The sequence below is a fragment of the Apiospora phragmitis genome (assembly GCF_038363925.1).
Source record: "Apiospora phragmitis strain CBS 135458 chromosome Unknown utg000007l:2111988.0-4706623.0:1.0-2598199.0, whole genome shotgun sequence".
Taxonomy (NCBI): domain Eukaryota; kingdom Fungi; phylum Ascomycota; class Sordariomycetes; order Amphisphaeriales; family Apiosporaceae; genus Apiospora; species Apiospora phragmitis.
This window is the reverse complement of record NW_027117406.1, coordinates 942,305-969,661: the sequence shown is the minus strand read 5'-3', so window position 1 is coordinate 969,661 and position 27,357 is coordinate 942,305. Positions and strand designations below refer to the sequence as shown.

At 53.3% G+C, this 27,357-nt stretch overlaps 7 protein-coding genes across 7 annotated transcripts; 5 read left to right on the top strand and 2 right to left on the bottom strand.

Moving 5' to 3' along the window:
- Positions 1-6,720: 6,720 nt before the first annotated feature.
- PG994_007904 (uncharacterized protein) lies at positions 6,721-7,478 on the top strand (the record flags this gene model as incomplete). Its single annotated transcript, XM_066859313.1, has 2 exons — positions 6,721-7,040; positions 7,265-7,478. The coding sequence occupies 2 exons, from the start codon at positions 6,721-6,723 to the stop codon at positions 7,476-7,478; spliced, it is 534 nt and encodes a 177-aa protein (XP_066714800.1).
- Positions 7,479-9,248: 1,770 nt separating this feature from the next.
- On the top strand, positions 9,249-9,500 carry PG994_007903 (uncharacterized protein; the record flags this gene model as incomplete). The annotated part of the gene is made up of 1 exon (XM_066859312.1): positions 9,249-9,500. The coding sequence occupies one exon, from the start codon at positions 9,249-9,251 to the stop codon at positions 9,498-9,500; it is 252 nt and encodes an 83-aa protein (XP_066714799.1).
- A 3,213-nt stretch (positions 9,501-12,713) lies between these two features.
- On the bottom strand, positions 12,714-13,463 carry PG994_007902 (uncharacterized protein; the record flags this gene model as incomplete). Its single annotated transcript, XM_066859311.1, has 1 exon — positions 12,714-13,463. The coding sequence occupies one exon, from the start codon at positions 13,461-13,463 to the stop codon at positions 12,714-12,716; it is 750 nt and encodes a 249-aa protein (XP_066714798.1).
- Positions 13,464-14,145: 682 nt separating this feature from the next.
- PG994_007901 (uncharacterized protein) lies at positions 14,146-18,542 on the top strand (the record flags this gene model as incomplete). The annotated part of the gene is made up of 7 exons (XM_066859310.1): positions 14,146-15,187; positions 15,294-16,229; positions 16,283-16,599; positions 16,648-16,699; positions 16,780-16,820; positions 16,872-18,120; positions 18,178-18,542. The coding sequence occupies 7 exons, from the start codon at positions 14,146-14,148 to the stop codon at positions 18,540-18,542; spliced, it is 4,002 nt and encodes a 1,333-aa protein (XP_066714797.1).
- A 915-nt stretch (positions 18,543-19,457) lies between these two features.
- PG994_007900 (uncharacterized protein) lies at positions 19,458-21,612 on the top strand (the record flags this gene model as incomplete). Its single annotated transcript, XM_066859309.1, has 5 exons — positions 19,458-19,502; positions 19,544-20,504; positions 20,576-20,684; positions 20,743-21,065; positions 21,173-21,612. The coding sequence occupies 5 exons, from the start codon at positions 19,458-19,460 to the stop codon at positions 21,610-21,612; spliced, it is 1,878 nt and encodes a 625-aa protein (XP_066714796.1).
- A 1,349-nt stretch (positions 21,613-22,961) lies between these two features.
- Positions 22,962-25,034, top strand: PG994_007899 (choline transport protein; the record flags this gene model as incomplete). The annotated part of the gene is made up of 5 exons (XM_066859308.1): positions 22,962-23,212; positions 23,580-24,191; positions 24,321-24,751; positions 24,909-24,961; positions 25,023-25,034. The coding sequence occupies 5 exons, from the start codon at positions 22,962-22,964 to the stop codon at positions 25,032-25,034; spliced, it is 1,359 nt and encodes a 452-aa protein (XP_066714795.1).
- Positions 25,035-25,505: 471 nt separating this feature from the next.
- On the bottom strand, positions 25,506-27,071 carry PG994_007898 (uncharacterized protein; the record flags this gene model as incomplete). The annotated part of the gene is made up of 3 exons (XM_066859307.1): positions 25,506-26,186; positions 26,365-26,900; positions 27,041-27,071. The coding sequence occupies 3 exons, from the start codon at positions 27,069-27,071 to the stop codon at positions 25,506-25,508; spliced, it is 1,248 nt and encodes a 415-aa protein (XP_066714794.1).
- Positions 27,072-27,357: the final 286 nt, after the last annotated feature.

Below are 27,357 nucleotides of genomic sequence, written 5' to 3'. Positions count from 1 at the left end.
AGCAGGCAGTCCCCAGTCATCATCATATCCACTGGCAGAGGTATGTAACATGAATCTTCTATGTATGTATGTAGGAGTAGGCAGCTCTCCACCGCCCTAGTATGTTGGGCCCAAGCATGACATACTTTGGTCGCAACAATGGTATCGATGGATCGTGTTCGCAACCAGGCCGCTCACATGCATACCCGATTAGTCATAATCAAGCATGATCGGTAATTTCTTGGCCTATTCTTGACCTACTTATTCTGTGGATGCACGTTATGGCAGTCATGCGGGCCGTGATCGAGAAGCCTCTCCTTGCCAGCCAAGTGGTGGTGGCTATCCATTTTCACTGCATACCTCTTGCCGGATCGCCCGATGACTGATTCCTCTCGTTCTCCCTTCCAGCGGCATGTGTCCCGTCCGTTATGGATGCCCAATGTTGTAGCAAGCGATGAGCCAACCGGCCAATGGGCCAGTTGAAGTCCCTGATTGTGAATCATTCCAATTGAGAAAAGGAGAGAAAGGCCGAGAGAGAGGGCGAAGGAGCAAGAGGTCAGCTACCAAGGGTGCCCCTTTCGACAAAGCCCGAATGTAAGGGGCCTCCCTTGTTGCGACACGGAATATCTTGTTTGCTCTGGGGCGCACGAGAGGCGATGGAGTGAAGTCGTAATATGCAGGCGGTCGTGGTAACAGGCCAACGGAGCTGCGTCAATCGCGTGTATTCCCGCAAATCACGTTCCAGGAACTAGTTGTTGTACAAAAAGTCAGCTGTATGCGGCCTGCGGTCCAGCCATTCCATTGGCTGCCTTATCAAAGGCCCCCAAATAGCCAATGCGCCTTGCGGGCCGCCGCAATGGGCCTTAAAATTGGCGGAGCCGTTTCTACTAATCATTGATACCTGGTCATCATTTAGCGCAAATTATGAAGGTAGTGTGACCATTCCAGGCCGAACCATGGGCCATGGCAGGGCAAGGCACAGCATGTTATTTCTGTATATTTATACTGGCAGTCCAAACCTGGGCAAAATGGACTCCGCACAAGCAATTAATCCATAACCTCGGGTTAGATAGCAATTAATGTAAGTGTGTGGGCGCGGGTGCGCGCGCTCTTGCGTGATCGAATACTCTCTTTTCGCATCATCAACTGTCAATTCTCCGCAAGCATCAGGAAGAGAAAGAGGCGTGATACTTGAAAAAAGGCATGCATACTTGCTTGACTGCAGAATCGTCACCGGCAAAGAGTTTGACGAACATTCTGTACCCAAGTATACCCATCACATGACTGTTTGAACCTGCATGTAAGCATACCAATTGGTGCATGAAGGGGCATCCCGCATGAAGCGGCCTTCCCATGAACCTAATAATAACGTCAACTCCACAGCCTCCATACCTAGACATGGCCAATGTACATACCCTTTGCTGACAGTAAACACCAAGGCGAGGCGGGCATCTGGTCTTCGAGGCGGCCTTCTGGCTTTCCTATCTCTACAATTCTGGAATAGCGCCACACAGCTCCCCCTCCCCCAAACTCATCTTGGCACCGGCTGAGTGCATCTCGTGTAAAGAAGCCAACCATACCCTATAGCCATTCCAGTTGTCCAACCAAGCAGTAGACGCAACCCCAAGACGCCAGATGATAGCCAGAAGGAGAACATTATCGACTGAGAACAACTTGTTGATTGAATAATGTGTGTCTGCGATTCAAAGCACCTTCGATATAACAGAATTTGAAAGATAAATCCCTTCCGAGGAGACCAAGAACGAATTGCACAACAAGCAGCCGCGACCAGATAGAAACATAAACCCCAAGACCCTGGAAACCCCGTCATAACCCCGTTCAAACGTTGATCATTTGCACACGTAGGCATGCGGTGCCATCACTTGGTCATTCGAAAATCCAGCGACAAGCCGGTGCATCTTCTGCCAGTGGGAAAGCTTTGCCATAACGGTATCGAAAAGAAGTGGAAAAGAGGAAAATACGATTGCTCGCGAAAATCTTGAAATGTCGATGTTGAAGCCGATCCTTCTATGCGAGAGATATTGTCAAGCACCGTTCCTGGGCACAAAACTGGTTAGCATGCCTGAGGCGAGACTTTGCTCCACAGGAGAACAAACCATAGAGTTGAGATCTACTTCTTACACTGGCAGTCAGGGCAATACCCGCTTTCTTTCTGTTCTGTGGGCTTAGGATCGTGGACGACTTTCCCCGCGGCCGCTGGCGCGCATCTGGCGATACCGTTGTCTCTTGTGTGGCCGCACTCGCTGTATTTGATGACATATAGTTTACACATCTTGACTCAGCCTAATCAATTCTCAGCAAACCAAATACCAAAAAATCGGAGTATATAGAACGAAGGTCAAGGTAGGCATACTTCTTGGCGGGATCGAGGTATTTGTTCTGGGACAAGTGATGAGGGACAAGTGATGACTTTAACGGCCCTGGATACAATTGCTTGAATCAAAAAGCGTTGCAGGTCTGGCTAAAGTTCCGAGGGTAGTATTCCGTAGGAGTTTTGCAGCATTTGATCGATGATGGTCCACGAAGGTGATGATTCTGTCAAACTGGGGGAGGGAAGATGGTCCCTTTATATGTCTCCAGAGCCCAAGTTGAAGATAGGCAGACGACAGGCTACCTTACACTCTCGGATGGAAAAGTGTTGTTGCCTGAGATGATGTCAAGTAACGGAACCCAGTTGGCCTCATATGGTGCCGTTGTCTTCTTCTCCAAGATAAAACGATGCCATCTGAATCAGGCAAGTGAAAGGAAAGGAGATTTTGGAGATTAGACCATTCAGAAGCCGTGGGCTATGCCTGGTCTGCCGAATAGTATTTCGGAGTCGAGGTACTTTATTGGGGAAAGAAATGATTTCGACTTTCACCCGAGGGGTCCTTCTGTATGCGGCCGAGGGAGAAGTTGGGGAGAGAACGACATGTTCTCGTCCAATCCAAAGCTATATCGTCAATAGAGATCACGGCCCGGGTTAGATAGATGGGGGCACAGGAAATAGCTGTGGGTCGATAAAGCTAAGGCTAAAGAGAGGTGTGTGTTTGCCTTACAGTCTGCGAGAGAAGAGGACCACCAGACCCTGGCTACCGGGCAGGGGTGCGGATGTGGACTCCTGGGATGGGGGTGAAGGGGAAATGTTTCTGAAAGGGCCGGATGGAGTGTAGGTAGGCACGGTACCTCACATACCTGGGTAGTACCTACCGATTGTAAGTGCGGGCAGCGCAGGTGGAGGCTTATGTGCACCCGGCCTACTTGAACGAGGTAGGCAATAGACAAAACCCCAAGGGAGAAAACAGATAAAATGAATAAATAAAAATAACCCGACCTTTTCGAGTTTGGGGAAGCATTTCTCGTCAGTCGATTGCTTGCCCAACGTGGGTGCGCAGGGGTTTAGGTAGTTTGGTAGTGGACATGGTTCCTTCCCTGGGCCCATCTCCACCCGACATCACTTCCCCGGCTGAGGAAGGACCAGGAGCGAAGGCACTGCTTGGCATCACTCGCCAGGTTCCATTATACCGTACCAGGATAGCCCTAACTCTGGATACTGTACGAGCAAAATCGAACAGTTAGTCAGCTTGAACTTGGAAAACCAGAAAGGTAGATAAAAGGGAAGGGGCAAAAAAAAAACCTGCGCGGAAAACTACATCAACGACTGGATACGACGGGTGTTACCTGTACGCAGGCTAGGTGCGTGCGGGCTTGCTTGCTTCTTACCATAGTAGAGTACAGAATGCTATACAACAACATGCCATGTGGACAGGACTGAATTGCCAAGTTGCAAGTAGTAATAGGTTGTTCTACTTTGATTGGGGCTTTCGTGGACTTGCTGCCACTGGCGCAGCCCCATTGGCGAGACGCCCAAAAGAAGGCGAACGGGGAGGTAAGGTTGCCTCTGGGCCTTCAAGCCCTGCAATCGAAGCCAACTGCATAAAACGTTGGCTTTAGTCGCAGCCAGCCCGGGTAGTGGGGGTTCTGTATATTTGGAATGACTTGCTTTAATCAAGGGAAGGGAGGTTGATAGGATACCCTCATGGCAGGCAGGCTATTAACACATGATGGTGCCTCTGCATTGGGTGGGCATCTGTCTGGCCTATTAGCCCCAGGGGCACCAGTGTGGTGGGCATGGATCATGGTCCGCATGTAGGGCCAGGAAGCGAGGTAGGTGGTCATCCACAATGTGAATCAACTGGAAGGCATCCTGGGAGAGATTTCTCGAGCAAGGTATCTCTGGCCTGGTAGATTTGAGGTATGATGTCTGTATGTAGGTAGTTAACAAGTACCTTCGACGTGCTGATACCTTCAATGATCCTCCCTTCCTGCCGTCCTCACTTCGATCTTCAATCCTTTCGCTACATACTGTACCTGTACCTGCCCTTTTGACTATAATCCATGTCTGCTGTCTCGACTCACCTCAGGCATGATCTCAATGGAAGTAACCTTGTCGGGTCCTGCGCTGGTCATTATACAAGGGCAACCTCAAACAGCTTACGCACGACGCGGGGACTCGATAGCCAGTTTCTTCGATCCCTTCCTGGTATCGCGGCAACCTGATCTACGGCATCGAATAGGTAACCTCTCTTCAACACTTTTTAGCGGAGGATGCGCATCGGCTCTTTGCATAACCGCATACTTTCGGGAATGCTAGACGGCTGAGTAGAACGTATCCCATACAGAATGACATGGCTTCTACCGGCCCAGCATAGCCCTTCTCCCCCACTTCGAACACTATCGCAGGCTGTCGGCTCATACCCTGCGTGGCCGTTTGGGTTAGCTGTTGCATGTGCTCGCGACCATGCGCTTGACATCCCGATATCACTTAGGTGTGTATACTGCTCCAGGAGAATGATCTAAGCCCCGAGAGACGAACTCATGACCCTGAGACTAGCGTATCCCCTCTCGCCCCCAACACTTTCTAGACTCAAGGCCCAAGGGTAGTCAAGAGCCGTTATAGTGGTAAGTCAAGGGTCATCGGCATGGTCCACCCGTCAAGGGCAGGGTTCATGCTCTTGCCTGAGGGTTGCCTACCAGTATACAAGATCGGATAAGTGCACGAGCTCATGAGCTTCCTCTTGTGGGCATGATTAGCATTCAATACTAGACGCGTGAACGCATTCTTCCGGCGAAGGTGTTGCCCTGATGGACTCGTCCCGGCCCGAGGCAGCTCAAATAAGTGCTGCCCTTGTTATACGCCCTGATCCAGAGCCTACCTGAAGACCTGATTCGACCCGCCGGGCTTTGGTGCGCATCCAGGGTAGAGAGCGCAAGGCATTAGAACGTCCAATGGACTCGATTCTTCCTGCTTATCGTACGCTTGCGACTCCTCCTAGCGCAAATGTTTATGCCAGGGTCTGGCCAAAAACTTGACGATGATCACGGCACTCTGGTTCTCCTGCTCATATCATCTGTTCAGTCCCTCACATTGCCCCCAAAACGTGGCCCAAAATTAGGTCCCCTGAGCAAAGCCCGAATCATTGTACATGTACATTGTGAAAGGCTGACATTAGTTATCGACCCGCCTTGCAGATGTAAGATCACGATGCGGCCATCGAGGCGACCCCTTACCGGTACCAGGAGACTACGTCATGTCGTGATCCGACGATACCTAGCTATGTACCAACGACATCCTTGCAGATAGTCGTCTTGACCACTGTATAGGGCCCAACGTGCCACCATCTGACAGGAATGCTCCAGCCCCCGGGTAAGCGACCTTTATGGGAATCTTCAACGGGTCCCTCGTGGCACAATCAACAACATCTCACGGGGGGGGGGCATCTGACTACCTGGCCTAACCATCGAGTCACATCGCCAGGAAGCCTAATGGCAAGACCAACGCTGGCGCGCCGACCCGTCCTCGGAGGAACATATTCTCTCCGGCATTCTCCAGCAATGTATATCATGCACGGAGGATGTAGGTTACACCTGTGACATTAATATGCTATCCCCAAGGACGGTAATGCGGGCATAGTCTACCACCAACATCCATATCATGACAGCGTAGTGACTCGACACAAAACCAAAAGGCCAAGTCTTGCCCACTTCTGGACATTGCCACGATCCACAAGTTTGCGCGCATACTCCGTCCGTAGCTTATAATTCGCGGCTTACATGCTTGGTGTAAGATTATACACGTGAAACAGCCGCCCCTCTAGTGAGAAAATTGGATGAACTGGCGCGGGAAAGTGGGCGTTCTGACCGTACGTACAGCATAATGGGTGCATCGCGGACGCCCACAAGCGCCAACGGCAATCTGACGGGGCACTGAGAGTGGCTCTCGTTCGGTTGGGAATAGGATAGTGGAGTTGCTTCCGCGCGTGTGGACATGTTGGTATATCTCGCAGTTTCCTATTCACTTACTTCATTTCGGCCAGGCAGATTGAAGCGCAAGTAACAAACTTGGTTTCAGCCAATGACAGGGCTTCATCACTACTGTCACCAACATAAGCGCCAACCTACCAGTCCGTCGGGACTTTTACACCACCACTTGTGGAGAAAAACCCGCATTCGGGCCACCCAAATTACCCCCCGGATTGAGCGATGTTCGCGGCGCTCATCTTGCAATGATGCGGTTGGGAAAATCTTACTATGCCTCGAGGTTGTCCCAACAAGCTGTACGCGCGGCAAATGGCGGTAAAGACAGCTTTTGCCGATGGAATGGGGACTCAGCAGAAGTTACCTGCTTAAACAACAAATCCCTCCCTTGTCAGGGGCCACAAGGGAAGATAGACTTTCAAGATGACTGTCTTGTCCAGGGGGGTTCTCGACCACCCTCCCCTGGACTCCGTAGATGCCCACGACGGAAATGACGAAGACCAGTCGAAGGAACGCAATCTTCTGAGTCCTAACGAAGCCCGGACCGACCTTCCAGAAATGATATTGGGACCCTGGGCCAGGATACGAATACGTCCCAATTCCCGATGCACAGCTGCCCTAGTCAGGCTGAAATATATCGAAGCCGGCGTACTCGTCAAGAACCTGCTGCTCAAGGAGTACCCATGCTGCTTGGTACAGAGAGCTCTCCCACACCGTCTCAGGCGAAAGGAGCCCCTTATTCGGTGAGCTGTTCTCTCCCCTCACCGCAACCCAAGCCATCACGACGCCGTCCAATCAGTAGCTGCTGCCCCGGCATACGGCAAGGACTTTTCACACGGAAGACACCAAAATGGTGTGTCTACATATCAGAAGAAGAGGGTGTGCTCGATTTGGAGGTGAGGGTATGATGATATCGGTGAGTGCAGAAAGCACTGGTCCCTCTATGTTTTCGCACCTCTTCTGCCAGCATGACTCCGCCCACTTCCGTGCACCAGACCATCAAGATGCCAGGAGAAGTTGCCTGGCGCAGATTCCAGGTGATGCGAGCCCCAACCATTGTGCAGTATTTCGTCCACTACGCATGGTCTGGAAAGGGTTGGGAGCTAGAGACACCCTCACCGTCTCTCCACAAGTGTTTTGTCTTCCAGATCGGACAAGTGTTGCATGGTGCCGATGATTGACAATGGGATTGAGAGCCAATCCGAAAACCGAGAGAGTCTTCCATCCGTGGCTGGCGAGCTACTTCCTGGTGAACGGTGACGATGTACCAGCAAGTCTCTTCTGGCACTCACTACCTGCTCGACTTCCACGCTGCTGCTTTTTTTCTGTTGTCCCCAAGTTCTTTGAGCACCCGACTCGCCCGATCTCGTCATGATTGACTCAACTTAGTCTCCAACGCGCTGTGTCGTGGATCAGTTTTCAACAAGCGATTTCGTTTTGTTTAGTGATCTAGAGCCATGGAAGACCAGCGACATCTCCTCGGCGTTGGCAAACTTGAAGTAGATACTTGGGGGTTGACGACCACGAGACAGAGAGGAGCGAGGGCCTCAAGTCGCTTCCAGTCAAGCTTTCTTCATAGGCCAAATGGATTAGATCCAGTTACCTTACGATGTTAGACCATTCGGTTGACATCGGATCGCTGCGGATCTGGGTGCACACAAACCCTGCCTGGCCTGATGACGAACTGGCCCCAATGACGGAACTCCAAGGTAGAGAATGAGATCATTCGATCTCCAATTCCAATGAGCAATTGTGTTCGCAGAAGGCATGGCAAGTTCTGGCTGCTGCTGAAAGGCTTGTTTTCACAGCCGAGGGCTACGTGGTTACGAGGTCACTCAGGCTGTTCGATCAGCTAAATAATGACGAGTATTCCTTTTTAGCAGAACCCGGGAATTCCCTTTGTTATGGGGTTGCAGAGCCGACCCAGCCAATTACAGGCGCCCAATCGAGCCAATCGAGCCCGAAAGCTTCGGACAGGAACACGGCGATGGTCAACCACGTTGAACTTCTTCCGATACCTCGGAACGGCACCGGTTCCCGCATTTCTAACCGTCTAAAGGCATGCGACATTCTTCCCTTCCCTTCCTCCTTCATTTTTGCGTCCTGAATTCCCCATTGCGACCGATTTTGAGTCGTACCACCTCACCTCAGTACGGGCACTGCTGCCACCCCCGCGCGTCCTGTCTGCTGCGGTTAGTGAAGGAACTGATGTCTCATCCAATCATGACTAACCATTCCAGCAGGAGGGCCGCCAGCAGCCAATTACAACTTGCACGTGGGACTCCAGATGCATCCATTCTTCGCGCCCTACTGCGGGCAAAAGGGCAATTTCGTGAGCCCGTGGCCCGGCTCCAGCAGATTGGCACATAGAGTCGTGACCGTGCAGGTTGCCCAGGCAAGCAGGGGACGTTGCGACCCCGAGTATGGTCTAATCCGGTGGCCTGCACTGCCAGGGAAAGTTTCGAAACTTGCGGGCCACCGCGACAGCCCGAAAAAAAGAATGCAAATCCATTGAAGTCATTGCCCACCCACCCTCTTTCTTGGCGGGTGCGTTATCAGACACACGCCCACACCTTGACACACAAACGGGCGGGTACACTCAATGGTCGATCACGCATCGTTTGCAGTACCTGCTATCAGTCTGGAGCAGGCAGGCAAGAGCCAACCTTAGCGAGTATGTAAGGTAAGTTTGCATGCAATGCGGGAAGGTAAGGTCGACCCAACCGGCATATAAAGAGGTCCCCTCCTTCGTTGGATTCCAGACTCCTTCTCTTTATGACCATCATCCATTCTCTCTCTCTCAGTCCTTCACGTACACACAAACACACACGCAACCGATCTTGCCACCCCCAAGTGCCTACTTCTTGACCGTCTTCCTTGAAATTCCCGGCGAATTTTCCCATTTGCAACCTAGTACGAACAAGATATCAACTCAGCAAACCAGCTTCATCATGTCTTCTCCCACCACCACCATGAAGGACATCCGCGCCCTTGAGCGCCCCTCCATGGCCTTCCTCTCTCTTGCTCCTACCACCTCGGAGAACCACCCTACCACCCAGAAGGCCCTACCCGAACGCTCTGCCGGCAGCCGCCGCACCTCCAGCCTGGGCAGTGAGAAGAGCTTCCGCTACCTCAAGCTGGGCCCCGTCCACTGGGGTGAGCACCAAGACGAGCTCAAGGACGACTTCCACCACATCGAGTAAGAAACGTCTTCTCGCCGTCTACAGCCATCACGACAATCATCAACAACAACGATATGCGCCTACTGTGGCAGGCCAAAGCTGCCTGTGACGACACACAACTATTACGATGTTACGAAAATCAAAACCACCCATAAAATCTTTTTTTTCCTTGTGTATTTGGCCAGCGTTCAAGCTCATCCCAAAGCAACGGGAAACTGCGATCTTGCGATGCGTTTTGCTTTGCATTCTTTCTCTGGTTTTGGGAAGAGGGGTATGGTGTTTTGGGAGAATAGGTAGACTGGCCGGGAAACGGACTGGAGCCTCACGAGATTTCCTTGCGGGTGTACCAATCCAAGAATGTACCTTACTTTTGCCCACATTGATACATGGGATGGATATGGAGCAACGGCTACGCTGTCTCAGTAGCTCCTTCTCAAAGGTACATCCTAACAGAAAATACAAAACCGATTATGATACGGGTCATTCGGACCATGATGTTCTTCCCTCCTTCTCAAAATGTGTGCCAGCCGTGTTTCCCTTCGCCCGCGTGTGCAAAGATAACGATCCACTCGGACTTAAGAGGCGTGAGTCTTCCGCATTCATACAAAGAATAGCAATTATGAGGCCGCTGTATAAGATTTCCCCCAAATTTTGATGCGAGATCCGCGTGTAGCTGCTTATTCGAGCGGTAGCCCTATCCCACGGGGGGTCATCGTTGCATGCTGGCCAGCAAGCGCTGATTGGCACAGGGCCACGGGCTGCAGGCCTTAATGCCAAGCCATCTCCTTTGAGACAATTGTGCCAAGATGCCTCGATACGACGGCAAGGCAAAAAGCCAAATCTAAGAAAGGTCGCCTGGGCACCATGCAGGTCTCCAGTGCCCGGCGGCCGGATGCACGGAGGTAACCGCATTTTGTCGCGATAAGGGTGTGTTTAGTAATTATTAATAGAAGACTATACGCCGGTTGCTCCTATGCAATACCCAATACCCCTCTTCGGGTGGGCTCGCCCCTCCATATTTTATTTCATTTGGTTTGGTTTGCAACAGGGTCTGACATCAATTAGGAGAGGTGAGAGGCTGCAAGATCGGCGTGGAGACCCGCAATGCGCCAAGACGTTTCTGTTTCCCTCACTTGTCTCTGTCTGTCACCGCTCACTGCCATTGCTTAACGAGACCCTTCCAGATTTGCAGAATGCTACGCTGCTACGGTGTCTCTAGCTGCTAGGCTTTCCAGCTTGAAACAATACGCAGCGTTCCCCCGCCCCCGCCCCCCACTCCCCCGGGGAACAGATAACATAGATCCCAAATGTCCGACGCCGCGGTGTTGCAGCATAGGAGAAACACTTATCACGGCCTCGAGTCAAGCATGCACAGTAAGCTTGCAGACAGGGCTTACCTCGCGTTAGTATGTATGGTAAGGGCAATGATCGGCATAGCTGATATCTGGGCCGAGAGGAGCAAAGAAAAAGGGAGGGTATATCCGAGCAAGAGAGGTGTGATGAAGCTTTTCCGAAGGTCCCTTGATTGCGTCATTCCCAATTCCAGCTCTCCTCCGAGACTCCGAGAGAAGTTATAGCCTACGGCCAGCTGTCGGTAAAGACATAGACCTCAATTGACAGGAAGCTGCACGCGCGTATCTCGCGTAGCCAACGGACATTAATTGCAATCCTCACCGCTACTATCCGTTACGTTCTTGGTATGGATACTCCGTACGCAGTTGAGGAATAGACGCTGCAGGCCCAAGGGCTACCTAGGTTAGGGTCACAATGGCCAGAGCTCTAGGTGATAAGTAGCCTTGTAGCGTCTAGACCCCCCAACCATTAGTTCGGACTACGGACGGGCGGCCCGCCCCACACGATCCCGCAACTCATAACAGACTCCGAGACGCAGCGAGACTAAAATAAAAACCATGACTATAGATTCATGTGATAATGGCAAAACGTATGTACAGCTGTTCTTCTCGAGATTGGTGGTAGGTGATAGTCCCGACCCGGACATGACAACCTGGCTGGCTGGCCCCCGCCCTCCGAAATCCTGCCACAGGATGACAGGGGGCGGCCCTGGACGCCTGAACGTTTGTGAAACCAGGTTGGGTCCGCTTCGTTGCTATATTGAGAGGGTGGTAGGGTAGGAAGTAGAAACGAAACAGCCCTCTGAGTGATTGAGCACTTCAACTTGACGGTCAAAAAAAGAAACCCCCATTCTTTCAGATGAACTAGCATAGTGACTTGGCGTTTTGAATAGCCTGCCTCTAACTCTTCCCTGGACCAACACATTACATAGCATTGGACAGAAACACTTAAGGGCGGAGCGGGTGATCGACGGGACATGACTGCACGATCAACACCACCAACCACGGCAATGCTGAAAATAGGGGGAACCACGATGATATGCGGCTATACTAGGCTACGTGTCGGATATGTGCCTGCACATCTTTTTTTCTTTCTTTATATTGCTTCTGCACTCTTGGCATGTCTTGTCCATCACCCATGCGCACGCATTGGGTTTCCTGGGCAAACGCTTGGCGGGACTAATTTGATGCAAGATCTGCGCTTCTTGTTTAGGATTACCGGCTTGGCGGTGTTATTGTGTAGCTTGGCCATCCCGCCGCCCGCTCTGCATGCCTGGCTGCTTGGGGGTATGACACAAAACTCGAGGCGCAGCGAGACAAACTGTCGTTGGTGCGAGGTCATTGGATGTTCTGCCCAAGGAATGCGGAGGATGATAAGAGATGGTGGGGATGGATGGGTCGCTTTGTTGAAGATGTCCAAATCGTTCTGTGCTGTGACGACTATGCGACGTCAACGAGATTGCCTGCCGGGAGACAGAAGAACATGGGGGCCAGTTCCTCAATCCTTCCGCCAGTGCTCACAACACCGTTTTGGTGGCAGGAAAGAGGTAGGCCTTCGATCAGGCCAGCACATGGCTGTTAGATCACTGAGTAGATATTTATGGAATATGCGATGCAATCTATCTGAGGCGCAGACAATTACAGCCCAGCCCGGGTCAACAATGGTCTGCCCCAATCCCTTGGGTCTGGCAGCGAGCAGCCGTTGGTTCGGATGTTTGGGTTGCACGGAGTTAACCGAATGGACACGGTGACCACGCAGGGGAACTTCAATGTGCTCATCTTGTTGATCACACAAATGCCTCGTCCCGTAAGCGCAGGTATCGCGAGGTCGGGCGATGACGGCCTGGGTCTTGGTTCTCATCTCCGTGGCCCCCCTAAGAGTTCACCTCTCACCAATCCGCAAGATTTTCTGTACGTTTCCGTATGTTTTCACCAACCTTTTCCAGTCTACTTTTAGCCATCGTTGCGCATTCATCCTCATCTCCCGCTCACTGCACGGACAGTCTTGGCGACTCTCTTCGTGGAACGCACACCAGAATCTGAGATGAACGCCAGCGATGCATATTTCGACTTTCTCCAAATCTGGGTCTGCAACAAGACCCAGGAGCCTCTGGAAGGGAGACGTGTTTTCTAGGTCTGCGCCGATTCCAGACCGGCGGGCGAGCAGGGGCCGGGACTGGAACACCGTGTCCATCCCCGGTGAGAGCAGCTGCAAGCGTAGATTGCGCAGCTCACCGCTAAGTATCATGTCGCTGATGACCGGGGCGAGCTTCTGCTCGAAATCGCCGCCGATGCGTTTCAGTATGATGGTCAAAGACCGGATTCGGCGCCGAACTGTTTGTAGCTGGAGGCTGAAGAGCTCGTTGTCTGCTGTGAACTCATCGTATGCCCTCCGTGAGCTCATGTCCACTACGAACCTCCTCTGACGATAGAATATGGCGGATGCTTCCTGGTACATCTGGTAGCTGACGACGAAGAGATCCCCTAGCGCGGAGCTCGCCTCTTCTAATATTGCATGCTGCCCGTAAGGCCTGGTGGTGCACACCGAATCAACGGGCAGCGCATACCGGAGAATAACTTCTCTGAGCTCGCCAGGCAGGGAGAAGAAGGGAAAGTATCTACTCGAAGCCATCGTTTCCGGCATCTAGGCCTCAGAAGGGCGGGTAAATGTGGAAGATCAGGGTCTTCTTGCCTTGTAGAACTGTTAGGAGGATAGTCACCACGGCTTGCTCTCTAGCATGGTACTGCACTCATAAAGAACAATCAAGAAAAGAGATGATCACATGATGGTCTCTGCCACATACGATGTGATATATGATGTCAAGCTTGCTAACCCGACAACAGGCTTCAAGTCGGATAGATGGTTGATTGATAGCAGGAAAGGATGAATGAATCTCGTCTCGAGCTTCATGGCTGACATTCACCCGATCTCGTGGTCTACCTTTTAAGCTAGGCGAGCTAGGTATTGCGAGTAAGAAGCAGCTCTTTCCCCCGAAAATCATCCGGTTTGGCATTCCAAGTCGCGAATCCTCATGCTCATCAATTGACAGCAGCACCTGCCAGGTACCGCGCGCTACAGTTCGTGCTGTATGTGGGTCCTACAGCGATAATTCTTGGGTAAGGTAGCTACAGCACTTGACATCAAAATTGGAGGAAAGCAAGCTTGCTTGCATGCCGACTACCTCCTACCGACATCTAAACATCTCCACGAACATCCCACAAACACGACAACAATACAATACATAAGCTGGTAGTCCTACTGCCGACCTTGGATCCACGAAGCAATGAATTGAGATAATGCAAAATAGCTTACAATGCAGTGCTACTCGGAGTTGACGCCTCCCACGGCTGTTACCCACTCCATTGTCCTCCCCTTCACTTCGGCGCAAAGCAGCAACCTAGTTGTTGCGCGTGCGTCGCTTCTTCAGATCTTCACCACCAAGCCTGTATCCGCCGAGCTCGAGCATGCCCAAAAGTCCAATCTAGAGTCGTCCAAGGCCACCAGCCAGTACGACAGCCGAATCAATGACGATGTCGGTCTCGAGTCCTCCTTCTTGGGGGGCGACTCGGTTCCTGTGCGATCCGACCGATCTCAACATACAAAGCTGGTGCTGGTAGCCGAATACCCTCTGTCAGGCACGATAACGGGGCTCGCGCGCGTTAAAGTACAAAACTCCAAGTCGGGAGGAGAAGCTCTATTGCTGGCCTTCCGAGATGCTAAGCTGAGCACGGTCGAGTGGGATCCTCAGAAGCGCTCCATATACACAACATCCGTTCATTACTATGAACAAGATGACCTGCAGAAGGTGCCGTGGTCCGCTCCTCTGAGTGCCTATGTCAACTATCTGGCAGCCGATCCCGGCAGTCGCTGCGCAGCCCTCAAGTTTGGAGCGCGCAATCTAGCAATCTTGCAGTTCAGCCATGCCGATGAAGACATAGAAATGGATGACTGGGATGAAGACTTGGATGGGCCCCGGCCAGCCAAAGAGCCCTCGACATCTCCTGTAAATGGAACTAGCAGCAGTGAAGAGACATCATTTTCATCCTCATTTGTACTGCGCCTCTCCAACCTTGATCCTAGCCTCATCCATCCTGTGCATCTTGCCTTTCTACACGAGTACAGAGAGCCCACTTTCGGCATTCTGTCCTCTACCATGGCACCCTCGGCAGTACTTGGTCGGAAGGATCACCTCTCTTACATGGTCTTTACGTTGGACCTGAAGCAGAAGGCGTCCACCACCATTCTCTCCGTCAATGGCCTCCCTCAAGATCTGTTCCGTGTCGTTGCACTACCAACACCAGTGGGCGGAGCTTTGCTTCTGGGAACAAACGAGCTCATCCACATCGACCAGTCGGGTAAGTCCCATGGGGTAGCCGTCAACCCATTCGCCCGGCAAACTACATCGTATGGTTCTCGTGGATCGGTCCGATCTTGAACTGAGGCTAGAGGGATGTGACATAGAAGTTATCTCGGCCGACACTGGAGAGCTTCTTCTCGTAACAAACGATGGCAAAATAGGATTGATCAATTTCCGGATTGACGGCAGAACTGTTGCAGGTCTTGACATCAAACTTGTCACGCAAGAAGCTGGCGGTTTTCTCCCTAGAAGCGGTGCCTCCACACTAAGCAAGCTCAACAAGAACGCTCTCTTTGTTGGCAGTGAGGATGGCGATTCACTCGTCATCGGTTGGATAAGGAAGCAGGTCCAGTCCACTAAGAAGAAGGGCCGTGTCCACGACGACTCGTTAGATCTTGATATGGATGAGGAAGATCTTGATGACATGGATGATGATGATTTGTATGGGGAGGGACCTGCAGTCCAGCAGTCCAACCTATCGGCATCTGGAGCTCCTAAATCAGGAGAACTAGTCTTCAAGGTCCACGACAGACTCGTCAGTATTGCACCGATAAAGGATTTTGCCATTGGCCAGGCTTTAATCCCCTCCGAGGACGAGTTGGAGGCAAACTCGAAGATGGTGAAGAGTGATCTCAGCCTTGTATGTGTTGTTGGCAGGGGCAACAACGGCGCCGTGGCAGTCATCAACCGCAACATACAGCCCAATATCATTGGCCATTTCGAGTTCCCGGAAGCACGAGGATTCTGGACGATAGCGTGCCAGAAGCCGGTGCCGAAATCATTACAAGCAGAAAAGGGTGCTTCTATGGGTGCAGACTTCGACAAATCATCGCAATGTGACATGTTCATGATTGTATCAAAGGTCGACTTAGACGGCTACGAGACCTCAGACGTATATGCACTAACAGGGGCTGGCTTTGAGGCCTTGACGGGCACCGAATTCGATCCTGCTGCAGGCTTTACGGTAGAAGCTGGAACGATGGGCAATTCGAAGAAAATCATCCAGGTATTAAAGGCTGAAGTGAGGTGCTACGATGGAGGTATGTATGCTTCTTCTGCGTAAGGGCACCGTCAGTGAAGCTAACCGTATCAGATTTTGGACTTAGTCAAATTCTGCCCATGCTCGATGAGGAAACTGGAGCAGAGCCTAGGGCTGTCAGTGCCAGTATATCCGATCGTTATCTCTTACTGGTGCGGGACGATTCGAGCATTTTCGTTGCTGGTATCGACAACAACCTCGAACTTGAAGAACTGGAGAAAGAAGACGATACAATTCTGGCCACCAAGTGGCTATCTGGCTGTTTGTACGAGGACACAGCTCACACATTTACCTTGGCACCGACGGACAAGGGCTCTAAGCCGGGGGAGGACGTCGTTATGTTCTTGCTCAGCGGTGCTGGAGCTCTCCATGTGAGTTCCAACAAGCCACACTTTGACAACTTGACTGACACGTTATAGGTGTACGCGCTCCCAGACCTCTCGAAACCCATCTATGTGATCGAGGGCTTGTGTTATGTTCCTCCTGTACTTTCTGCTGGCTATTCTGCGCGGCGAAAGAATGCCAAGGAACACTCACAGAAATTCTAGTAGCTGACCTCGGCGACGCTACCTCTTCGTCCCCGTACCTTATTGTAAGTAGTGCTTCTAGCCATACTATATACCCGATTGCTAATCACCTGTAGGCACGACATTCTAATGACGACCTCACAATATATGAGCCTTTCCGCATTGTTTCGCAGGATTCGACAGATCTGTCAAAGTCATTGCATTTCCAAAAGGTCTCTAATGACCGGGTGGCGAAAAGCCCTACAGCGGTTGCAGAGGATGAGGCAGAACAGCAGCCCCGTAATGCACCCCTACGAAAGTGCACAGATATTGGTGGATATAAGACGGTATTCCTCCCTGGTGCGTCGGCCAGCTTCGTCATTAAATCATCCAAGACAATGCCCAAAGTCATTGGCCTTCAAGGTGATGGCGTTAGAAGCATGAGCTCGTTCCACACAGAGGGATGCGAGCGCGGGTTCATATATTCCGACTCGAATGGAGTCGCAAGAGTCTGTCAAGTTCCCACGATAGACACGACATACGCTGAAATCGGAATGTCCTTGCGAAAGTTACCCCTCGACACCAATGTCAACTCCATAACCTACCATCCACCATCAAGCACATATGCTGTTGGCTGCGACGTCATGGAACCTTTCGAGCTGCCTAAGGAAGATGATTACCATAAGGAATGGCAGTTGGAAAAGGATCTGACCTTCAAGCCTATGGTGGAACGCGGGCTCATCAAGCTCATCAACCCGCTCAGCTGGACCGTTATTGATACAGTCGAGCTCGAGCCCTGCGAAATAGTGATGTGCGTTGAAGCTCTGAATCTGGAAGTATCGGAGTCTACGAATGAACGCAAGCATCTCGTGGTGGTCGGCACAGCGATTTCGAAAGGCGAAGACCTGCCGATTCGGGGTCGTATCCTTGTTTACGATGTTGTCACTGTCATACCCAAACCAGGGCAACCGGAAACCAACAAGCGGCTGAAGCTGATAGCCAAGGAAGATATTCCCCGCGGCGCTGTCACGGCACTTTCCGAGATTGGTACCCAGGGGCTTATGCTTGTCGCCCAGGGACAGAAATGCATGGTGCGGGGTCTTAAGGAGGACGGAAGTCTGCTGCCGGTAGCTTTCATGGATATGAGCAGCTATGTCACAGCAGTTCGAGAGCTGCGGGGCACCGGCCTCTGCCTGCTGGCGGACGCTGTGAAGGGGGTGTGGTTTACGGGTTATACCGAGGAACCTTATAAGATGATCCTTTTCGGGAAGAGTACGACGGTACTGGAAGTGCTGACGGCGGATTTCTTGCCTTACGGAAGCGACCTCTCTATCGCGGCCTGCGACCCTGACGGTGGGATTCACATGTTGCAGTTCGATCCTGAGCGTAAGTTGATTCTTCTATTCCTGAATTGTCCGTTTATACTAACTATTTAATGATTAGACCCCAAATCTTTAGGTGGTCACCTTCTGCTGCACCGCACCACATTCTCTGTCGGAGCTCATATCCCGACGCAAACCAAGCTTCTCCCTCGCACTCTACCTCCGGGCCACGAGCTCCTCGAAGAAGGGGAGTCTGAGGATGGCAATAACAGCAGTGCAGCCAGCCAGCAGGCACAGATGCTGTTCCTTGCCTCGTCTACGGGTCTTCTATCCGCGCTGGTCCCCCTTTCGGAGCAGGAGTACCGCCGGCTCTCGTCGCTCAGCTCGCAACTTGTCAACTCGCTGTCCAACCACGCGGGCCTGAACCCCAAGGCGTACCGCGCGCCCATCAGCACGGGGGCCGTGGGCGGCACCCGCCTGCCGTAGATGCCGGCGTCGGACGCAGCGTCGTGGACGGCGCGCTGTTGGCGCGCTGGAACGAGCTCGGCGCAGATAGGAAGGCCGAGGTCGCGGGCCGTGTTGGGTTCGTGGGCGTGGATGAGGTCAGAGCAACGCTGGAGGGCGTTATGGGAACCGGTGGTTTGGCTTATCTATAAGTAGTATAGGGGTATGCATGGCGTGGCAAGTTCTTCTTGTATTATCAATATATTCTTCACAACCCCCCAAGGCGCTGGACCTACTATGTGAAATTGGTGTCACAGGTTATTAGTCTACCGGTCAATTCAAACAGTGGTCTTTGGTTGCTCACTGGAGAGCTAACTCACTAATAAGTGATCTAATTGACTACCTTCTGTATAGTCGATCTCAGATGCGATCCGTAACGGGTCGATCTACTAACCCCGGAAGGTCTATAATTGCTTGATTGATTTATCACGTTTATTAGGTAGGTAGATTCTGCCAAGGTATGTCTCTCTCGGCTTACCGGCACGGGTATTCGTAATTGTTTTGAGTGCAACTCCCCACCACCCCCATGGGACGGGTATTTTGCCAAACCGCCAAACCAGTTTCCTGTTATTACGTCACAACAGCTTCGCCTCAGTCAGCCATCTGGCATGTATTGTTGTAATAAACACCAGGCCTTTTCCCCTTGCGATGACAAGGCAATGACCACGCCCTCTCCAGAAAATCGAAAAGAAAGAACCTATTTTATTGTACATGTGCTACTGGACGGGGTGAATACGTAAAGTAATTCGAGATTGCCAAGCCGCGCCGATCCCACTCGTTCCTCCCTTCTCGCGCCATCCTACTTTTGAACCAGACGATGGATTGTGGATTAAAACCAGTATCCTGATTTGTTTATTCGTTTTCTTTTCTCGGATACTGTATATATACGATGCAAACATGACCGATATTTCCCTCAACCCAGACTACACGGACATGAAGCTGGTGAGCCGACTGCGACTGCCTCTCAACCATTCGACACCAAGACCCCACCACCCGAACCACCCGAACCACGACCGGCGCCAGCTTTGGAGGGGTCGCAAGCACCACTAACCCCACCACTCGAGTCCAAAAGACTACTACACCAAGAACCCGAGTCCAAGGCCCCGTCTCCGGACACGACTGCCTCGCCCGGGTCGTCGCGATCGCACCAGGAGTACCTCGACTCGCTGCGGCCGCCTTCGGGCGACGAGATCCAGCGCCTCGCCGAGCTCCAGGACCAACGCGCCCGCGACCGCAAGCAGCACACGCGCGAGCTGCGTCACAAGTCGGCCGACATCGCCAAAACCGAGGCCAGCGCCCAGCGAGACTTCATGGAGTCCCGACAGCACCACTGCATACAGTCCACCCTGAAACAAGCACAAGCACAAACCCGATCGTCCCCCGAGAGCAGTGGTGGTAGTGGCAGTGGTCCTCGCAGCTCTGCTGCTGCTGCTGCCCCTCCGGTCGAAGGCGTCGACGCCGCAACCGCCGCCGCCGACAATAATGCGCTCGACGGCTTGCAGAACAAGGCGGCGACGCTCATCCAGCGCAGTTACCGTGGCTATCGCGTCCGGAGGGAGATGAAGGGCCTGAGTCTCGACGCCAGCACCCGCTGGACATATGCGATCCGGGACGCGAAATGGCAGAACTTGAATACGCCGCGCGCGCGAGGAAGCGGTACCACGAGTCCCGACGATGACGACGACGAAGAGGGCGCTGCCGGTGGCGCTGGCACCCGGCCGCGGTCCAGCGCATCTGCGGCGCGACAGAACTGGAAGAAAGTAGCGGCAATCGCCATGCGCGCCAATGGCGACGTGGATTCCTCGCACTCCGAATCCGAATCCGAATCTGAATCCTCCTCCGACTTGGAGATGAACGAGAATATGACAGAAAAGCAAAAGAAAAAGATAAGGAAATGGAGGGCCAAGGCCAAAGCCAAGAGGAGGAAGAAGGCCAAGATGATGGGTTTGCAGTATTTCCTCGAAATGGTGGACGTTAAACATCGCTACGGCTCAAATTGCGGCAATACCATGAAGAGTGGAAGAAGGCGGATACGAATGAGAACTTCTTCTACTGGCTCGATTACGGCACAGGAAAGAATCTTGAGATCGAGGCTGCCCCCGGGATCGGCTGGAGAGGGAACAAGTACGCTATCTGAGCCGCGAGGAACGACAGCACTATCTGGTCAAAGTCGATGCTGAAGGACGGCTGTGCTGGCCAAGAACGGCATTCGCCTAGATACGACCGAAGAGTGGAAAGACAGTGTCAACGGTATTGTGCCTGTTGAGGATCCCACACCTGCATATGCACCGGACGTCGAGTCACACTCTCAACAGCATCACGACCCTGCGAGGCACCCAGAAGACCACGACTCTACGTCGGGCTCAGATGAAGACTCAGACGCTTCTGAATCCGAGCTGGAAGCCGCTCGAGCTGCCAAGTATGCCACGCCGACCTTGGATGATGCGAAGGGGGTCAAGAAGATCAAGCACGTTTCGGCGGCCACCATCTTCAACAGGCTGCTGCGTAAGTCGGTCAAGAAGAACACGTGGATCTTCGTGGCCGACACGTCGTTCCGCCTGTACGTGGGCATCAAGTCCAGCGGCGCGTTCCAGCACAGCTCCTTTCTGCAGGGGTCGCGCATCTCGGCCGCGGGCCTGATCAAGATCAAGAACGGGCGGCTCTCGAGCCTCAGCCCGCTCTCGGGCCACTACCGCCCCCGGCGGCCAATTTTCGCGCCTTCGTCCAGAGCCTGCGCGACGAGGGGGTCGACATGAGCCGCGTCAGCATCAGCAAGAGCTACGCCGTCCTCGTAGGGCTCGAGGCCTACGTCAAGACGCGCCGGAAGGGCAAGGACGCCCTGCACAAGGCCACGCTGCACCGCGACCGGATCCTCGACCCGGAGGAGGTCGCGCGCCGCGAGGAGGCCGAGCGCGACAAGAGCGAGAGCGCGGCCAAGGAGCGCCAGTTCCTCCAGGAGGAAGAGGAGAAGCGCGGCGAGAGCCGGGGCGGCGGCATGCGCTTTTTGCAGAGGCTGGGATTCAGGCCGAGGGAGAAGAAGAAGAAGACATAGTACTACTATTTTGTTGTCCCTTGTGTTTGCGTATGACCCAAGTTCCTGTTGTGGTGTGAGTTGGTGGTGATGGGTAGACACTGGACTCGTTTCATGCATGATTGACGACGACTACTGGGGTTGGATATGCATTGTTTCAACGGACATCATTGGGTTTTGGGATAGAGCCATTCTTGGGGCGTCTTGGAAGGAGTTGGTGACCTTTTTCAACTACTATTAATGGGCGTCTTTGCTTGGACGTTAGCTTTTGATATCCCTATACGTTTGGTTCCGCCATTCTAGCATTTATCGTTACTTTCATCTATAAGATTCCCAAAGAAAGGATAGCCTTCTTGAGAGCCCAGATTAACCAACAAGAAGTTCTAGTTATGTCACAACTTGGCTTCTCGACACAACATATTATAGTGGCTCGAGTCTCGTGCTTCCGAGAATCCTAGTTATACTCGCACATGCCCTAAATTGTTCGTGGGGTTTCTCAAGTATGTTTCTCACTTTGCTTCGGACGAGCTAAGAGACATGGGATGCTGTCAAGATATCTGTCTGCATGCATCATGCAGTGTTCGTATAAGCCATTTATTGCCCCCCAACCCTTACAGAATCAGGCCTCATTGGCTAAGATGCATAATCATTTAGGTCGCCATATAACCTTCCCAGGAAACTGATCCCACAGTAAGTTATGTTGGATTACAAGCCTTCTGCCTTATACCAAGGGACATAACAACCATGGCCCCAGAACCACAACAGCAACACTTGATGTTTTTCGGGTTCATGTATCCTAACAACACCCTTTTTCCCTTGACAGTGTAGGTATATCTAGTGTGTGCACCTTCTCTGACTAAGTAAGTACCTAATTCGCGCGGCAGTGTTACACAGCGCCTCGCAGCTGCAGCGTTACCCTGGTCTCTCCGTCTCCCATCATCTCGACATACTTGCTATAGTGCCATGCCATACCTAATTGGGGAGGGAAGGGGGGGGGGGGGGGTGTAATACTTTGTTCGTGTCACCGGCAATCAATAGTTTTCTGTCAATTAGGTGCCTTGAGATACTGCATCTACGCCTAAAGCGGCCTACGAGCGTCATCGCATGGCCCTGCTGTCACACTCCTCGGGCCTGCCTGCCTTTTGACTTCAGGTCTTGTCCAGTCCCCATGACTGATTTGCAGAGTTTTACGACCTGCATATAAGTGAGACAGGATCAGCCAGTAAGGTTCGCGGCGCGTATCCGTTATTGTTGTGCATATCGTTCGGTTAGCAGAGCCAAATTCCTTAATAAGAATCATAATATCATGTTGCACGAACCTGGACTCAATCAACCTCTCACTACCATCCTCCTTGTAAGCGGAACAGACGATGGCGACTATGCGACATAACGACAAGCCCCCAACGGCGAACGACAAGAAGCAGCAGCAGCAGAACCCTGAGGTTCGAGCGGTGTTCCGAGACGAGATAGTCGTCGCGGTAGAGGGCGGCGTGGAGGTCAACGCGGCGGGCCACCGTGATCAGTTGAAGCGGCAGTATAACCTGTGGGCTCTCACAGGCGTAGCTCTGACTGTTGACAATGCCTGGGCCGCGCTGGGGTCTTCAATCACAATCTCTATCGCGTACGAAAGCCCTCTTACTCCCCTTTGTTCATGTGTGGTGAGAGTATACAAGACAGACTCCTGGTTGCTGAACTTCAAATTTTCGTCAACAGAAATGGTGGACCGACTGGTATAATATACGAGCTGATAGTTGCTGTGTTCTATTATGTGAGTATGAGACTCCCCCGGTCCGTAAATGTCGTGCGCGTCTTGTCACTAACGCAGATACGTAGGCTTTCATCGGGCTATCGCTAGCAGAAGTAAGCATCACCCTGAGAATTTAAATCGAAAGGCTTACCTGAGGAGGGCATGCCTTCAACAAAAACCCTATGGAGCTGACTCTTTTTTTTTTTTTTGGACGAGTAGCTAACCTCCTCGGTCCCAACAGCCGGCGGCGTCTATCACTGGGCCACCATCGCCGCCGGGCCCGGTTCGGCCGCGTGACCGGCTTCTTCGCCGGCTGGATCAACTTCTATGGGTGGATCTTCGGCCTGGCCTCCCTGCTGCAAGTGACGGCCAACATCGCTGTGCAGATGTACGCGACCTACCACCGGGCCACGTACGCGCCGGCGGCCTGGCACGTCTACGCGGCGTACGTGCTGGTGCTGTGGCTCGGCACCGCGTGCGTCGTGTTCGCGAACCGCCGCGTCGTCCCCTACACGCAGCACGCGGGGATGCTGCTGGTGATCGTGGGCGGCATCGTCACCATCACCGTGGTCGCGGCCATGCCGAAGCGGCACGCGTCCAACACGTTCGTCTGGGGTTCGTTTGCGGAGAACAACCTCACGGGCTGGCCCGGCGGCGTGGCCTTCTTGCTCGGCGTCCTCAACGGCGCCTTCACCATTGGCACGCCCGACGCCATCACGCATCTGGCGGAGGAGCTCCCGCATCCGCGCCGCGACCTGCCCAAAGTGATCGGGCTTCAGATCGGGCTGGGCGGATTATATGCCTTTGTCTTTGCTATCACGCTCGGATATGCCATCACGGACCTCTCGGCGCTGTAAGTGGACTGAGCGCCCCTATATTGCAGAACACTCATCCCTCATTAACGATAACTCTCACTAGTATCGAACCCGGAAACCTCAATACCTTCCCCCCTAGCCATCATCTACGAGCAAGCGACGGGCAGCGCGGGCGGGACGCTGGCCCTGCTCCTGATCCTGCTGCTGAGCACGGCGTGCTGCAACGTGGGCACGCTGCTGACGTGCTCGCGCACGTACTGGGCGCTGGCGCGGGACGGCGCGGTGCCGCTCGCGGGCCTCTTCGCGCGCGTCGACGAGGCCCGCAGCTGCCCCATGACGGCCACGCTGTTGGTGAGCGGCCTGGCGACGGGGCTGGGCGCCGTCGCGCTCGGGTCCGGCGCCGCCTTCCTCGACCTCTCGGGCTCCTTCATCATCCTGACCACCGTCTCGTACGCCGTCCCGCTCGTCGCCAACATGGCGACGGGGCGGCGCTACTTCCCCGCGGGGCCGTTTCATATGGGGCGGGGGTGGTTTGGGTGGGTGGTGAATGGGCTGGCGGTGCTGTTTATCGTGCTGTTTGATGTTTTGTTCTGCTTCCGTGAGTACTTACTTACCTTCAAGAGTCCCTTGCGCTCACCTACCCTCCCCTTTTTATTGTGGAAATACCATTTTCATTATGGGCTTTCTCTCTCTCTCATCCCGCAAAACACCTTCCAAATATTATTACTGTGCTGACAAAATGTTGCCGTGGCCAGCCTTTGCCATCCCCACGACGACGGAAACGATGAACTACAACAGTGTCATCTTGGTCGGTACTGTGGCTCTCTCGGCTATATGGTGGGTTGTGCATGCGACACGGCACTATCCAGGCCCCAAGGTGATGCGGCTATACATCCACAATGATGCTGTGGAACCAATCAGAGCCAGGACAGAGCCCTGGGAGACACTGGGACGGAAAAGACAGCCTGAGATCGCGGCAGGGGAAGACCGAATTAAACCCCCGTCAAGCGACGAGGTGTTTATATTCAAGGGCTCCCTTTTTCTAGTAAGGTTCAATGTTTCGTGGCTGTGCTTAGAATGTATTGTATCGTTCTTCAGTAATAGCCATACCTACGTCGGAGTTCATTCAGTCTTGGTTACATATCAACTAGAGAACTGCGAATGGTTCTATATTATGTGGTAAAGTGCTTCAGTAGCAACATTGGTATCAACATGAATACCATATACAATGTCTTTTCTTGTTTGGGGTATCCTGGATAAGAATAACTGTCCACCTCCCTATTGAAGGGGGAAGTACGGAGCACTAAAGCCAGGCTGCATGCACTTTCCTTTGTTGCGTAGGTATTCCTCGGCTAGAGACCGAAGTTGGCATACGAACAAGAGCATTCCCCCGACCGGTCCGGCGGTCGGCTGAAGTCGCCCCCGACCCGATTCCCGTCCGCGTCTCGACAGTCCGGGGCGTCCCGCGTACTCTGCACGACCTGCACCGCGTAGGGCCAGGGGTCGAATGTGGTCGACGAGGTGATGGGCTTCCCGGTCCTTCCCCCGTTGCTGACGGGCGTCGTGAGGTTGGCGGGGAACTCGGCTGGCCGCCGCGTCCAGATCGTGCCCGTCACCAGCGTGTCGTTGTAGTAGCACGTGGCGGCCCTGTCGCTGTCGCTGCTGCTGTTGTTCTTGTGGTTATTTTTATTGTCCTCGCCCAGGGCCATGGTGGGGACGACGGCGGCGCCGTGCATCGAGAAGCTGAACGTCAGCCTCTCGGAGAATTGGTTCGCGTCCAGCTGCGTCAGCGACAGGTTCGTGAACTGCGGCACGAAGGGGTTCGGCGCGGCCGAGATCTGGAACGCCCAACTGTTGACTTGGGAGATGGTCCAGAAATACGTCGCCGAGGCGTCCGATCTCGACTGGCTGTACGTCTTGAACGGGTAGCACCTGAACGTGTTGTTGTTCGAGGTGCAGTCTTTCTTCACGTTGTAGAGTGCCGTCCTGAATGCGTAGGAGCCGGCGGGGGAAAAGCACTGGCGGCTCCCCCTCTTGGTCAGGAGGCGTCACCGTGGAGTTGCTGTCATTGTAAGATGGCTTGTTACTGTGAATCTACTTAAGGGGGGCGCCCTCCAGATGTGACGAACTAGGTAGGTGCCTAGGCCGAGGAGGGGAAGGAAGGGGGCGGGTAACTTACTTCTTTTGCTGCAGTCCTAGGGTAAGACCTACAGTCAGAGCCACTATGGCGCAAACTGCTAGAGCCGCCATGAGTGTGGCACGATACCATCCGCCTCGCTTGGACAGCCAGCTTTTCAAACTGTGGTCATCCTTTTCCGGCTCTTGAGCTGCTGCTGCTGACCTGCCACCACCGCCGCCATTGCCGCTCGTGGCTCCCCGTAGGGGCAGCAAGCTACGGATTGGTGGCGGTGGAGGAGTAGCCGTCACGCGCGGCGCGCGAGCCCTGGCGGCGGCAGCAGCAGCAGCAGCAGCCGTCAACGGCGACACCTGCCTATCAGGCGATTTCTCAGGCACTTTCGGCGGCGCATCGTCATCGTGGCTGGCGGTGTCCTCTTCGATGACGGGCAGCGGGCGTATTATGCTGTGGAAACTGAGCGGCGGCTTCGCTCCTCCGATCGGGGGCAGCCCCCGCGCATGATGGGCCAACAACGAACACACGACACTTAACAGGCTGCTTCGTCGCCAGGGTTCGGCCTGCCTTAACAGCAGTTGTCGTTTGAACAGGGAAAAGAGGCCAAGGAATTCGTCTCACAATGTATGAAATAAATTACACATGGACGACAGATGGATGTATAGATAGAAGTTGCCTGCGGCCGACGGTAGTCCCAGGCTGTGAAGCCAACTATTGCAACCACAAGGGTTCCCGCCGTCGCACGATGTCGCATACGTAGGCACAACCCGTCGAGGTTCATGATCATGGCTCTGAGCGTATTGTGAGACGACCTAACTACAAACACGCCCCCAGGGAAGCGAAAACTGTAAATCCCATAGAGGCAAGGGCAAGTAGATAGCCAAGGCGTGGCGCTATCTGATCAGCAACGAATTTCCCCCCTCAAGGCTTCGTAGCCCGGTAATAGGAAAAGCCCTCACTTCACGGGGTTCGAAAGAGCTATGCAGGAGTGGTAGCAAGCAGCAGGCTGACACAGGGTCCAGCGGCAAGTAGACAGGCGAGGCCGAGAAAAGGTGCGCAGTTGACGAGTAGGT